Raw genomic sequence first — 13,382 nt, 5'->3', positions numbered from 1 at the left:
AGTGCCTGGTGGTTGCTAGTTAAAATAATGAGTAGGTGCTGCTGCTCTTAGTACCTGGTTGATACCAATTGGTCATGTTTGCTAGACTTAGATGCTGGAGACCACATGGTGGCAGCTAGATGTGGTTAAACGCCACATTCAAATCCACAGTATAGTTAAACCTACCGTGTCAATATACAAGTCTTGAAGCTTGACCAATTTGATAACGGTTTATTTTGATGTTGTGCAGCTCTTTTTAATCAATGCAAAGTGATGGCAAAGTGTACAACCCAGCTAATTAGGGAAATTATCGAGGCTGAAATGATAAATAAGCTTGGTGATATATCTGTTGACATGAATTTGAATATGTTGCCAGGTTTTGAGGCAATTGCATATACATGCTTGAAACACGACAGTTAATTTATCATATCGGCCACTTTTTTCAACCTTGTTTTCTTTCCACCAGTATATACATTCAGTTCTTTATGAAAATAAAATTACTCGGAAGTCAGCGCTCTTTCGCCCTCTGCCTGTCCTTGATTTCCTCGTATGTGTGTACTGTGGACGCCACTGAAATTAGCCAATGTACAAGAAAGGACTATAATATAAATATCTTGTAGTAAGTGTGAACAGAAATTCAGTTATCCATTTTGCCGAAGATTTGCAAGCAGAAACGAGGAACGGAAAAAAAAAAATTAAAGAAAGAATTTTGTCCGTACTTCTTTAATAATCCTTATATTAAAGAAATACTGACACAAATTTTTTTTCTTTAATTAATGGCCATTGACCCAGTAATTACAGTATGAATCCTGAATTCCTTGAGAGCGCAAGCATTATATTTACATCATCATATAATGCGTACAGGTCAAAATGCACACGATGTGCAGCACAACTTTGGATGTGAAACAGTCACGTTACGTAATTGTGTGCAGATACAGTGTTCAAGGATTCTAATAGCATGGGGCACACTAGCTTGAGGTTTTGGGGGGCTCGTCAGTTGGGTGCTTCTTGGCAGTAGCAAGGTCCCAGTACTTTGTCTTGTGAACCCCAAGCAGTGTCATCATCATTGCACTGTCCTAGGAAGGCATGATACTGTTAATTGTGCACCCTTGTCACATCAGAGTGAACTCTTGCGAAATGGATCACGCATCAAGAGAATTGTTGGATAAACTGTGTGCAAACAGCAGTAGCTTGATGTTGTAGTGAGAAGTTATCACTAAAAATGAAGCAAATTCCTTTGATCCGCTAATTACCCCATGTTGGCTTCTCTGTGGCCTTCACATTACTCAGCTTAATAGTGCGGCACCTGTGTTGCATAACAGTGAGATGGTAACAGTAAAATTTCACAGATCATACACACTCAAGCACACACGGACATAAAAAAATTAATGAGCATCACTGCTATTACTTTAATACTTTGAAATTGATGATACGACGAGATCTCGCCTAGTCAGGTAGAAAATTCATGTCAAAAGCAAGAGAAGGACGCTGACTAAGGAGTTGTTGTTGATAAGTATTAAAAGTTTCACCTTCAAGTAATCTTGTTCACGGAACAGAAACTGACCTAAGCATCTTGCATATGGTGACGAAAAGTTATTGTTGTGATTCAGCATTTTTCTTGTAGTCTGGATAGACGGAGACTCAAGGAACTGCCGTGAAATGCAGTTTCTTTCCTTGGCGATTATAGAAGCATTGTCCCAGTTAATGTCATGATTAGAGGCGGCCACATACTTCAGGCCATTTGGAAGTTGCATTCTTCTTTTTGACATTATACATGTGTTGTTTCAGACGTTTTCAGAAATTGTCATTTTTCCTGATGTAAACATTCGCAGTTTGTGCAGGGTATTCTGTGTACCTTGTCTGGAAACATTTTCTTTGTCAGCTTGTCTTTCATGTGTACCAGTCCATGCTGCAATTCGCATGCGGGAATCGGGCCACGTGCACTTCATAGGTGCCCAGAACATGTGCTAAGGCCTTATTCACTCCAGGGACACAGGGAATGGTGACACAGGCCCGGGGACACAGTATATGATGTAGCAGGCCTCCCCGAGTGATGTTTCATGGAATGAATGTAACTTTTGGGGTATCCTGCACTTGGAAAGGTTGCGGCGTATTTTTAGCATGTCAGAGACTTGGCTATCTTGATTCAACCAAGTTATCCAAGCTTGCTGTATCATGGAAGCGGTGACTGAGTGCTTGTGACTGGCAGGGCGGACGAAATTCAAGTGAAGCTATTTATTGCCCAGTGTGTCTCCCTTTCCAAGACACAAAAGAAAGGCAGCGAGTTTTTCTTTTTATTAGCACATCCAAGAAAGGCAAACAGCCAGCAAAGTTCCCGGTAGTGATTTGTGTAAAGCCATGACCGAACCCCAGGAACTCATTCTTTTCTGTGTTCAGATTCTTTTCTCTCAGACAGTTTACTTATTAATAAATTGTGTAGCATAGGTCCATTCAGAAATATATTAAGTGTAATTTAGGTATTTAATTGTAAGTATTATCTTAGTGTGTACAATTGTATATGTAGCACCTGAAAAGGTATATGGCACCTCACTGCAAGTGCTGAAGCACGATGTGTGCCTGTGATCACCTGCAGCTGAGCACTGCCATGGCAGCTACTGCGCCACCATAATTGAGCACTCTGACTGTTGCAAGACACAAGTGCCACAGCTCGTGGAGTGTTTGCGGATGGCTAATAACATTCATGTGACTCGGTATGCGTAACTCGGCAGCGTAACTCTGTGACATTGTAGATGGGGCGTTTTGATATGCAGGAGGCGGGTGGAGGCGGCGTCTCAGACTCTGACGACGATTCGGAGGCACTGTCATTGGCCCAAGGGGCAGCTGAGGGCATGCGCACTGAGGAGGCCTGCCAGCTGCCCTTTGATGTGGTGGCTGAGCGGCTCGGCACAGACCTCCGCCGGGGCCTGTCCTGGCATGAGGCCCACCGTCGTCTCCTCACCGTTGGGGCCAATGAGTTTGAGGTGCGCCAGGAAGAGCCACTATGTAAGAAGTACCTAGATCAGGTGTGTGCCCATTCTCCTCACAAGGTCTTTTATTTGATCATGTTAAAAATGGTACTCTTTTGCGTTTACGTTAGCTGCAATAAAAAATAAAGCTAAAATTGAAGTCTGCACATTTTGTTGTTGCTACATGGCTGAATGCAGGAGAAAAAAAATATATATATATTCTAGAGTGTAGAGCCAAAGTTAAACGAGAGGGACAATTGATGCCTTATAGCTGGCTGAAGCAGCATGTAGCACAGTGAAAGCCACAGCCTGACTTCTGCTGCTAAGATGTAGTGGGAAGTCTCTTCTTTTCTAAAAGGGAGGTATTGTACAAAATTTTGATTCCTGAATGTTTAATTTCAACCTGAAATATGGAAGTAGGTATTGGTTAGTGCTGTGCAGTTATCTTGTGAGAATAATGCCATACAGTACTTGCTCAGTTCACATTAAACAGGATAAAATAAAATGCAGTCAAAATTATGTATAAGCACATAGTGTCTCTGTAATTCAAGAATATGTGTAGAGTGGTTTGTGTCGTTCAGTTCTTATTGTCTAGTGCTGTAGCCATAGCATGTGAAGAGCCTTGCTGCATGCTGATTCACTGTTGCATGGCAGCCATGTTATAAACTAAGTTATTGGACATGGTGTGGACCATGTTTCGTTTTCTCCTTCATAGATTGCACAGATTCATCCTATTTGTAGCCATTAGTCATGTGCATATGTGTGTGTTCTGCTTACAACAGTAGTACAACTTGCTAATAAAGCTTTTGTGTTGGCAGTTTATTGAGTTCAGTTGCACTCACAGCTTGTGGAATTCATTAGAAGCGACTGAGTACGTTTTAGGTATTATATCTACCAAGCTACTTGTATGTAGACATCTTGTTCAGATTTCTCATATGTCTGGTTGTGACAACTTTTGAACACCATGCTTCTTTCTCTCCACAGTTCAAGAATCCACTCATTGTGCTCCTTTTGGCATCTGCAGTTGTCAGTGTCTGCATGCAGCAGTTTGATGATGCATTCAGCATTACTGCTGTAAGTGAATGCTCCATGCTATACAGGCATTGTGTTTTTGAGATAAACACTGTTTGGTGTTTAACAAATAATTTTTTTATACCAGGGGGAGGGCCTACACTTCATTGATGTGGAAGTTCATAAGGTGTTGCGACCATCAATTGCAGTTACTCATGCGTAACAGTTAGGTATAGTAGTATTGTTGGCTTTCATAAGTGTTAACCAAGTGTTTTATTTCCTTAGAAATTAAAAGTAATGTATAATCAGCTCTTATTTTATTTATTAGCTCCTGATCCTGACTACATACATTATGAATTCATTAAAACAGGCCTTGGTTGCATGCTTTCACGTGCTGTACCAATAGCATGCTTAACAATGTCTGTATGAATGACCAAAACCTTTATTTAGTTTGCCAGGTGTTTATTAATACTTTGCTATGCAACTTCGATGTGAAATGATTGGAGTGATGCAGAAGGCACTGAGTAGGCAGAAAATTAAATGGAGAGGAAGGCTTTTTCTAGGTGTAGATGTCTAGAAGGCGCCCTGAAGACATCCTAGGTGTAGACATCCTAGGTGTAGACATCCTTTTTGTCATTGTAGACATCCCGATGGAACATTATATTCCCACCTTCCTATCATTACTGCAACAGCTGTGTGCACACTGCTCTTTGCTTAGCTAGCTGCGCTTCCAGGAGGGCAGCTAAAACAGCTGCTGTACATAGTATTACGCTGGTTTTTCTTTCATTTTTTTTTTCTTCACAAGCGCAATTCTCGGTTTATATATCAAACCTGCCACGTTGTTCTCCTCAGTGATTTTTTTGTTTTGTTTTGTTCTTACATTTTTTATGTCCATTTATCTGATGGTTTTTTGTTTTTTTTTCGGAAACTGCTCGGAGTACAATAAAAGGTCGGGCAGGTACAACTCGGATATTTATTGAGGTACTGTTCTACGCTGTTGTTGAAGTGACTGTGCAGCAATAATTCCTTTTCTGGACAGCATGAGACGTACTATGGCCAACAGGCACTTAAAATGATAACTTGAATTTATGTGTAGCTGCTCTCTTACATTAGCTCTTTCATCATTCTCACTTTTTTTTTTTTTCACTTCACTTTAAATGTGTTTTTTTTTTTGTGATCCGACTCATCACCTCAGACAGAAAGTAACAAAGGAAACATTCAATATAAATTGGATCTGTGCATGAAGTAATGATAGCGCTGCTGCAAAGTGCTTGGTGCAGAAAGGTCAACCGTAGCACTGGGTATCTTGTAGCTGTAGCAGGTGTTAGTGGTGACTTATGACAAGCTGAAATACCCCTGTAGACTATGCTATAGGCCTTTACACTGGTCAACTGCAAAAGCATCAAAGGAAGTGGGAGTCTTTCGTAAATTTCTGTGTTTGTGTGATAATTTTTTACAAAATGATTGCTATAATTTATGGAACTTCAACCAGCTAAAAGTTATATGCATGATTTGGTGTCAATCTTTGCCAGCAGAACTTTGTGCAAACAAGGGTAGTATTCTTTATCTGTAGATTTACATTATTTTGTCATTGTTTTAATTACTCCAAAGAAACAATTATTTTTTGTAGTCAGTACAAGTGCTGTGCAGTAAATGTTTGATTTTCATTTAAAGTGTACATTTTAGAAACATCATTTCCTTACAAGCTTTCCATTTAAGGTTATTGTGTTTGCTCATAGCAATGAAATTGCTAAATTTGACTTTTTTTGTCTTCTAATCTAAGGCATAATTTGTAGATGTGCGCAGCATATTTTACTTTTTTCTGCAGTGTGTTCTTTTTACATACCACATGCAGCTGCTATGACCTTGTGGAAAAAGGCTTTGCTAGCACCTGCACTGCCTCTATTAGAACCTCTCTTCAGAGGCCGGGAGAAGGAACCACATAAATGATATGGAAGCAACTCTCTTAGGTGTTCTTGAGCACTCTTTACAACTTTTACACTGCAACTTGTGCCCGAAAACGAATATTTGTAAATGTGCTTAATTAAGCTCAACTATTTAGCTAAGTGCACTAGTTTGAATAACCAAGATGACTGCAACATTAGGCCATTGGTCACATTTCATATGATATACTACTTAAAAAAAATTGTTTATTCAAGTTACATCAAACACGCATACCTGCTTGTTCATATTACACTAGTATGTATGCTGTAGCATAGCCATTCAATCAGCTTAAATCTCAACTAACTGCACTCCAGTACAGTATAGACCACTTATAACGTAACCGCTTATAGTGCAGGACCGGATATAGTACGGTCTTTTCAGACTCCCGTTAATTTTTCTATAGCACTCCATGTATACGCATACTGCTTACAGTGCAGCCGCGTGAGACGAAATACCGGTTATAATGCGGCTTCCGCGGGAAAATCTCGCCAACAAGGGTGGGAGCGAGCACGCTTCTCAACAAGGTGCGTGCTGCCAGCCGGCGTATGCATTACTCAATGCAATCAAACTCTCGTTAATTCAGACTTATTTGGCCGCACATCGGTTAATTCGGACTACTTTCGGAGCTCCGTGAGTGAGGATCGCCGCAAATGTGCGACGCAAAAGAGCAAGAACGGCGCTAGCGTTCAACCGAAACAAAGCAGCGGAGTCCGCATCGCCACAGCCATCAGTTGAAATCGTACGTGAATGACAGCAACGCCGGAATGCTTTGAGCCTATTTGTGTCTTTAAAGCCTGTATTCTTGTGTTCACCGGCGCGCATAACACCGCGTTGGCGGTGGGCTTTCGTAACTGCGTAGTTGTTATCCACGATCGCGTCGATAGCGGTTGCGGCGAAAAGTAGTTTCGTTTTTACTCGGTACGCGCGTCGGCCGCGTGCCTAAAAAACTGCGTAGCCACCATTGATGATCGCATAGATAGCGACCACGGTTTCGACTGCAGTTGTTGCAGCAAATGGTAGTTAATTCGTCCAGACTCGGTGCGTGTGTCGGGCGCGTGCCTTCAGCACTGCAATGTCGCCGTTCATAATCGCATCAATGGGGTCACGGTTTTTCCCGCCGCGGTTGCAGCAAATAGTTGTTTTGTTTCGACTCGGTGCAAAGCTGTCAAGCTTGAAGAGCACCGGCTACATCGCGATTATGTTTTCGCTAGCTCACTGGCGAAAACGTAATCGCGATGTGCGCGCGATAGTGCAAAGCGTGTCTACGTGCTTGGTCTACATGTTCTGCATACGTGCAGGGCTTGAAAATCGTTGTTTTGGTTATAGTGCGGTACCGCTTATAGTGCAGATATTCGCGACTCCTGCGACTTACGTTATAAGCGGTCTACATTGTACGTTGTGCTCTCAGTCAGGGGATGCCACAGCTAATGACCAGTTGCTACATTTCTCAGAACTTGAAGTAGCAATCAGTCTTTTTTCTTCTTTTTTGGCATGAGTTATGATTGCACACAGTGCTGTTTGAAATTGCTTGCATTTTTTGTCAAAATTTATACTACTTTCGCCTGCTTATGGCCTAAAGTGCATTTATTTTTATAACATTGCCTACTTCTTGTGCCTTAAACATTATTTTGTTCCTAATATCTGCCCTCCTTTCGTAACACTGAGCTCAACGAGGTGATAAAGCAGTTTTTAGTACTATACATTGTAGTTTCATGGTGCAAACTGCCATTGCTTATACCAGAGCACACTTGCAGAGCCCTGCAAAGCTGGGCACAAAATGTGTCCAATAGGGGGTGTGCATAAACTTCTGTGCTTGTGCACAGCTGTGAGCAGAATCTTGCGGGGAGCTTTATGCTGAATGAAATAATCAAACAGGCACTTATCATTAGTCATACAAAATGCCATCAACTCAAGAAGCCCTCAGTGCACTATAATTTTTAGAAGGAAATGTGCCACTGAAGGTCTCCACTCATTAAAAATATTAGGTAGTGCGTGTATTTCTCTAACTTTGCATAGCTTCATGCGTTATCTTTATTGTGGCTTCTTTTATTGTTTTTTGAAGTGTACAACATATGTTGTGTGCTTGGTTCACATTTCTTCAAAGTGCTGAAGTGTTAACATTCATATAAAAGTTTGTCTGTCACATAACTTTCAGTGTGCACATAAATGGCAACAGTCTGTATGAAAGTTTAACAGTAATGATTATTGTTCTTTTTTTCTGCATTCATTATGGTCCTCTTCTCCTGCACTATTCTAAAAACAGTCTGCAGAGGCTAACGGAAACTCGTTGCTATCCAATAAATACGTGACTGCTAAGTAGCTTCATGAAGGCTACCTAATACAAGTAGCCACAAAAACATTTGAAGCCAGTAGGACAAAGTTTACATTCTGCCATACCAGTGTCTGATGCAGATAGACACAGCTCCACATTTACCTATTGTAATTTTAGCAGGAAACTGTTGCTAGCCCACTGGAACATCCGCGTTGCCCTCTAGGCAGCATTGGTTTCCTGTTAACTGTTTGCCATATTGAAAAAGTTGGACTGCTAATCGGAGCATTTTCTGACAGTTGCATGTGTCTGTAACTATTTTTTCATTTGCACGCTGTGGGGTCTCACACATGTGCTCTTGGGACAAAGGAACGACAATGCAGTAGTGCAGACAATCAAAAGGGCATTTATTGCACCTTTCATACACTAATACATGCTAGCCGAATTACAAGCAATAGAGCATTCACATGGGCGCGCGACAAATCAAGGAAGTCCGACTCACCGCGACCCGATAGCGAGCGAATACGTTCCCCCCATGCTACGACACCATCGCCTAGTCGTTCACGTCTACAGTCACGCGAACGGTGGCGCGCTCGAACGATCCGTGTTCGTCCGTACCGGTGTCCTGCTCTTAGCCTCGCGCGACGGTTGCACGAAGCGGGCCGGCGCACGCGCGAAGCGTTCGTGCGTGTTGGCCGCCGATCCCAACCCCAAAGAGAGAGCACCTTCGACCTTTTTCTCCCAAGTCACCCCGCTGTTCGGTGGCGTTAGCATCTAAAGCCCCTTGATCTTTATTAGCATCGCGACACTCGCGCCATCTCTTGCAACGCGCCGCAACCACTACGACCACCTCCAGCACTTAGCCACGCGGTGAAGCCGGACCACAGGAGATGCGTGAGAGTCGCGCATCCCCACAACGCAGTCCATCAAAATATGCTGCTCAATGTGAAAGTTTTTTTGGGCTTCCCTTAACTGTTATGGCAAACTGAAGATAACCAAACTGTGGTTTTAAGATGGGTCGTACAACCCTTAAGATTAGTTTAAGATAAGGGATGTGTGATGTCTAAAACCAAACTGGCATGGCTCTTTTCTCCCATCTTCTCTTTATCCATTAAAACAATTTTTTTTTCATAATAAATCTTTAGAGTATGCTCAGACTACAGTAAAGTTACATTTTGTTCTCTTTCCTACAGGCTATCATTATTGTGGTGACAGTTGCCTTTGTTCAGGTGAGTTTCCTATTTTAAATGGTCTACTATTGCTGGAGAGCAAGAGATACTAGCCTTAAACTAGTTAAGAACTAACTTTGCATATACATTTGTGGATTTTGTCTTATACCCCTGTCAAGCGGCAAGTCAAGTGCACTTACGGAGAGTGTCACTTGGTTTAAGTGCACTTTGCCAAATCTAAACGTCGCAAGTGAAGTGTCACTCGTAGAAGAGTGTACTCCGGTAGAAGTGCGTTCTCGGAACGCACTTTCCTGGCTGAGTGCGTAGCCTCGCCGCCAGCGGTTTCAATGGTACAAAATGTAATGCATAAAAAAAGTACACAGAAGTTAATTTTAGTGGTTGAACAGCACTTGCGCAAAAATAATAGCCTAAAACGCGCTCATATTCTGTTCTAGCAGGATCAAATGCCGCCTCGTTGCACGCCGCTATGTCGTTCTGAATTGGCTAGGCATTTTTCTTGGCCGGCATTGACTTGCCACACTCTTATAATAAAAAATCTTTTCGTTTTTTGTTGAAAAAACATAGATTAAGTTTGTTTTTATTAATAATACAACGTAAAACAGTCACTTTTTAGAAGTACTTTTCTTTTTAATTTACATCTTCACAAAACGTTTTCGTACTATTCGTAGTCTGTTGCCATTTTTTTTTACTGCGAGTGCGCTCTGTTTTCCTGTTTAGAACCGCATAGCCTAAAGTGTCACTCAAGGTCCCGAAGTGCAATTTCCGTAAGTTCACCTAACTTGCCCGCTTGACAGGGGTATTACACCTGTTGTGTACAACTGAGCCATGTGAAATAATAGATGAATGAATGACCTCAATATTTAATGCATGGTAATACAGACGCTTCATTCTTTGTGAAAGTGCTGCATATTGTGCGATTGACAAATCCTCTGATGTACGGAATAAATAAAATCCAGTGGTTGGAGTTACTGGCCAAATTATTTTTTTATGAGGGCTGTGGTAATTTTTGATAACATCTAACCAGTTTAAGATATTGGTAATTTCACATGGGAGTAATCTTCGCCTTTATCACTGTATTGTGGCAGTAAATTATGATGCTTCTAAACAAAAGGTAATGATTTAAGTGATAATTAGATGGTATCCATATATGGTGAGTTCAGTTTTGGTGGTGATTGACTTCACCTTAGACCTGTAATCCTTTCTTGCATGTTGTCTGTCAGCAATGGCCCATGGTTTCAGTGTATTGGCTAAATTGGTAGCATTGCTAGCTGCCATTTTCGGGTATTACATGTGGCATCACTGTCACACTTTTGCCAGCTAAAACTGATCAGTATTCAAGCCAGAGAAATGTTCCATCTGTATCAATATGACACTCTAGCCAGACATCTATTACTGAAAGATTAGCCTGTAGACCTTCATGTTTAATTTAAGCCATTGTCAGTGCTTGCACATGAATGAAGTGGTTATGTAGTATGGTGTTCTACTGCTGAGCAAGAGGTTGAAGTTGCATTCTGTGGTGTAGGCACAGAATGCAGAGGCTTTTGATTCCCAATCTTGGTCTCCCCATAGGGTCAGCACTACACTATGGCATCTCTTGTAGTTCTTGTGTTGCTTTGGACATTAAACCTTATCGACCCCAACCAACTTACAGTAACCAACCCTTCATGTGCACAAACTTAGTTGAGAAGCTGTGTTAACTGATAAGAATAGTAACGTAAGGGCCAAGCAATTTCTTGTAAAGCCGAGTAATGTTTTTACAACAGGAAAGATTGCAAAGCAAGCTGTTTTATTTTTGTATACATATTTTTTATATATATATCTATAATATTGTATATAGTTTCCATGGTGTTGTATAGTAGTACAGTATAGACCACTTATAACGTAACCGCTTATAGTGCAGGACCTGATATAATGCGGTCTTTTCAGACTCCCGTTAATTTTCCCATAGCACTCTATGTATACCCGTATCGCTTATAGTGCAGTTGTGGGACATGAAATACAGGTTATAGTGCGGCTGCCTGGAAGTTCGGCAGTCAACCTAGACGGCAAACGCTCCCCTCAAGCCACAAATACCGTATTTACTTGAATCTAACGCGCACTTTTTTTTCTGATAAAACCGATTGTGTGCGTGTTAGAATCGAGTCTGGCCCTAAATGTGGGTTACAGCCGTCGGCATTTCAAAATGGTCGCCTTGCATGCGCGTCGAGCCTAGCTACTCTCGAGCCTAGCTACCGTAGCTTCCTCCATGTGCTGCAGTACACGTGCTTAGGCAATTTTCTACCATCTGTCTTCACGTTCTCTGCGTCTGTTCTATCAGCATGAAGTACCGAGTTCATCATGATGCCGCATTTAAAAGGAAAGTAATCATGTGTGCGGAGACAGACGGAAATCGGGCCACATCACGGGTGTTCAGAGAATCCGAAACTTGTGTTCGGGACTGGCGCAAAAAAGGAGGAGAGTATTTTCGCCAGCAAAGCAATGCGGAAAGGTTTCAGTGGACCGAAGCAGGACGTAATCTGCGACGATCCACTTCGGCGAGATCCACTTCGGCCATACGATCGCCTTGGCCCTATCTTGAAAGCAATCTGCGACTGGGAAAGTCCGCCGCACGCCGTGTTATAGGTCGCATTGAAGCGAGAGGCATGATAGCACGAAGGTCAATTCGCTCGCCGCCCTTTGTCACTCGAGCGTTTTGACAGTTCGTTTCTGTGGTCAACGAGTGAGATGTGTTCATGTTTGCTTGTGTGCGCGTGACACCGTGCTTGTTCATTTAGTTAGTAAGCGAATACTGAACCTAGAGCATGGTGACAGCGACGGCAGAAATGCGCCTGGAGTGTCCATTATCGCAATAAAATAGTTGTTTTGGTTATAGTGCGGTACCGCTTGTAGTGCGGATATTTGCGACTCTGGGGGCTTACTGTAAGTGGTCTACACTGTATAGTATATTTTTTAATATTTTGTTTTTGATCACCGTGCGATTATTGCATGCTTCTGCTAGTCGACCTGCATGTCAAACTACGTTAGGAACAGAGGCCTTTGTCACGCTGTATAGCCTTTAGCTTCTGCTCCTGTTCCAGTAAATAAGCAGGACAAATAAGCTGAAACTGAAGCAATCACAGGGTAAATAAGGTCAGATAAATATTCAACAAGAAAAAATCTGGTATTAACAAATGTGCTGGAAATCTAGCCAATATTGATGGAAATCTAGCTTCAGAGGCACGTCTACCGCTAAATGGAATATGCCAGCCTGTATCTAACTCGTACCGTGGGAACAGCATACTTGTAGATGCAGCAGAAGAGGCCGTGTCCACACATTGCATATGTGCCTGGGAGAAACATGCACCGCCTGTTGGGAGTTGTCTGCTACAAAGCCGACTGCTTCCAGGCTTGCCACAGAGAAATTTGCTCATGCTGTGGACTCGCATGTTCCCTTTAGCAGTGGGCCACACTGTACTTTAGCTCTATGACATAACGATGCCTGATATTAGAGGGATCTGCTTGCATGCACCCATAATTACAAGCTTTATAACTGTGCCAAGAAATTGCGTTTCGTCATTCATATTCACATTATTATTTCAACGAACATTTTTCTTTGTGCATGTCTCAAAATTTTCATCTTCTTTTCAATGCAGAATTTGCTTTTAGTTTTACTTACAAGTTTGTTGATTCTAATCATGTTTGTAAATACATTTCCTACCCTTTGTTAATCTCTAGGCTTCTGGTATACTTATAAAATGTTGTGAATTGCTTTTAATATTGTACTGCAGGGGAGTATCACCTGGTAGTGTCAAGCAGCAGTATCTTAGAAATTTTATGTTTCTTGTTATATGCGTGGTAAATAAATGTGAATCAGTGTGACGATTTATTTTTGCATAATTTTGTTGAGCATTACGAGTGTTTGGTTGCTTAGTTTATTTGCTTCAATCTTTGTCAGAGAACTTGGCAGTCTTGTAGTAATAAAAATAAAGAATGTATATTTTTCTCAGTGGGGTTCAGCATATTGTGTATATCTGTCTTATTATT

At 41.7% G+C, this 13,382-nt stretch overlaps 1 protein-coding gene across 5 annotated transcripts in view; it reads left to right on the top strand.

Annotated features, from left to right (window-relative positions):
* The window catches only part of LOC119435922 (calcium-transporting ATPase type 2C member 1-like), a 185,102-nt gene that overhangs the window by 2,657 nt on the left and 169,063 nt on the right, over positions 1-13,382 (top strand). For all 5 annotated transcript variants that reach the window (XR_007465291.1, XR_007465292.1, XM_049660885.1 and 2 more), the window contains exons 2-4: positions 2,751-3,002; positions 3,930-4,019; positions 9,363-9,398. Coding sequence is in view for 3 of the 5 variants with exons in the window: in XM_049660885.1 (XP_049516842.1) it covers positions 2,751-3,002; positions 3,930-4,019; positions 9,363-9,398 (378 nt within the window). In the remaining 2 variants the exon portion in view is untranslated. The remainder of the gene's footprint in view (positions 1-2,750; positions 3,003-3,929; positions 4,020-9,362; positions 9,399-13,382) is intronic.

Source organism: Dermacentor silvarum, chromosome 1 (genome assembly GCF_013339745.2).
Source record: "Dermacentor silvarum isolate Dsil-2018 chromosome 1, BIME_Dsil_1.4, whole genome shotgun sequence".
NCBI classification, from domain to species: domain Eukaryota; kingdom Metazoa; phylum Arthropoda; class Arachnida; order Ixodida; family Ixodidae; genus Dermacentor; species Dermacentor silvarum.
This window is presented reverse-complemented; position numbering and strand designations above follow the sequence as displayed.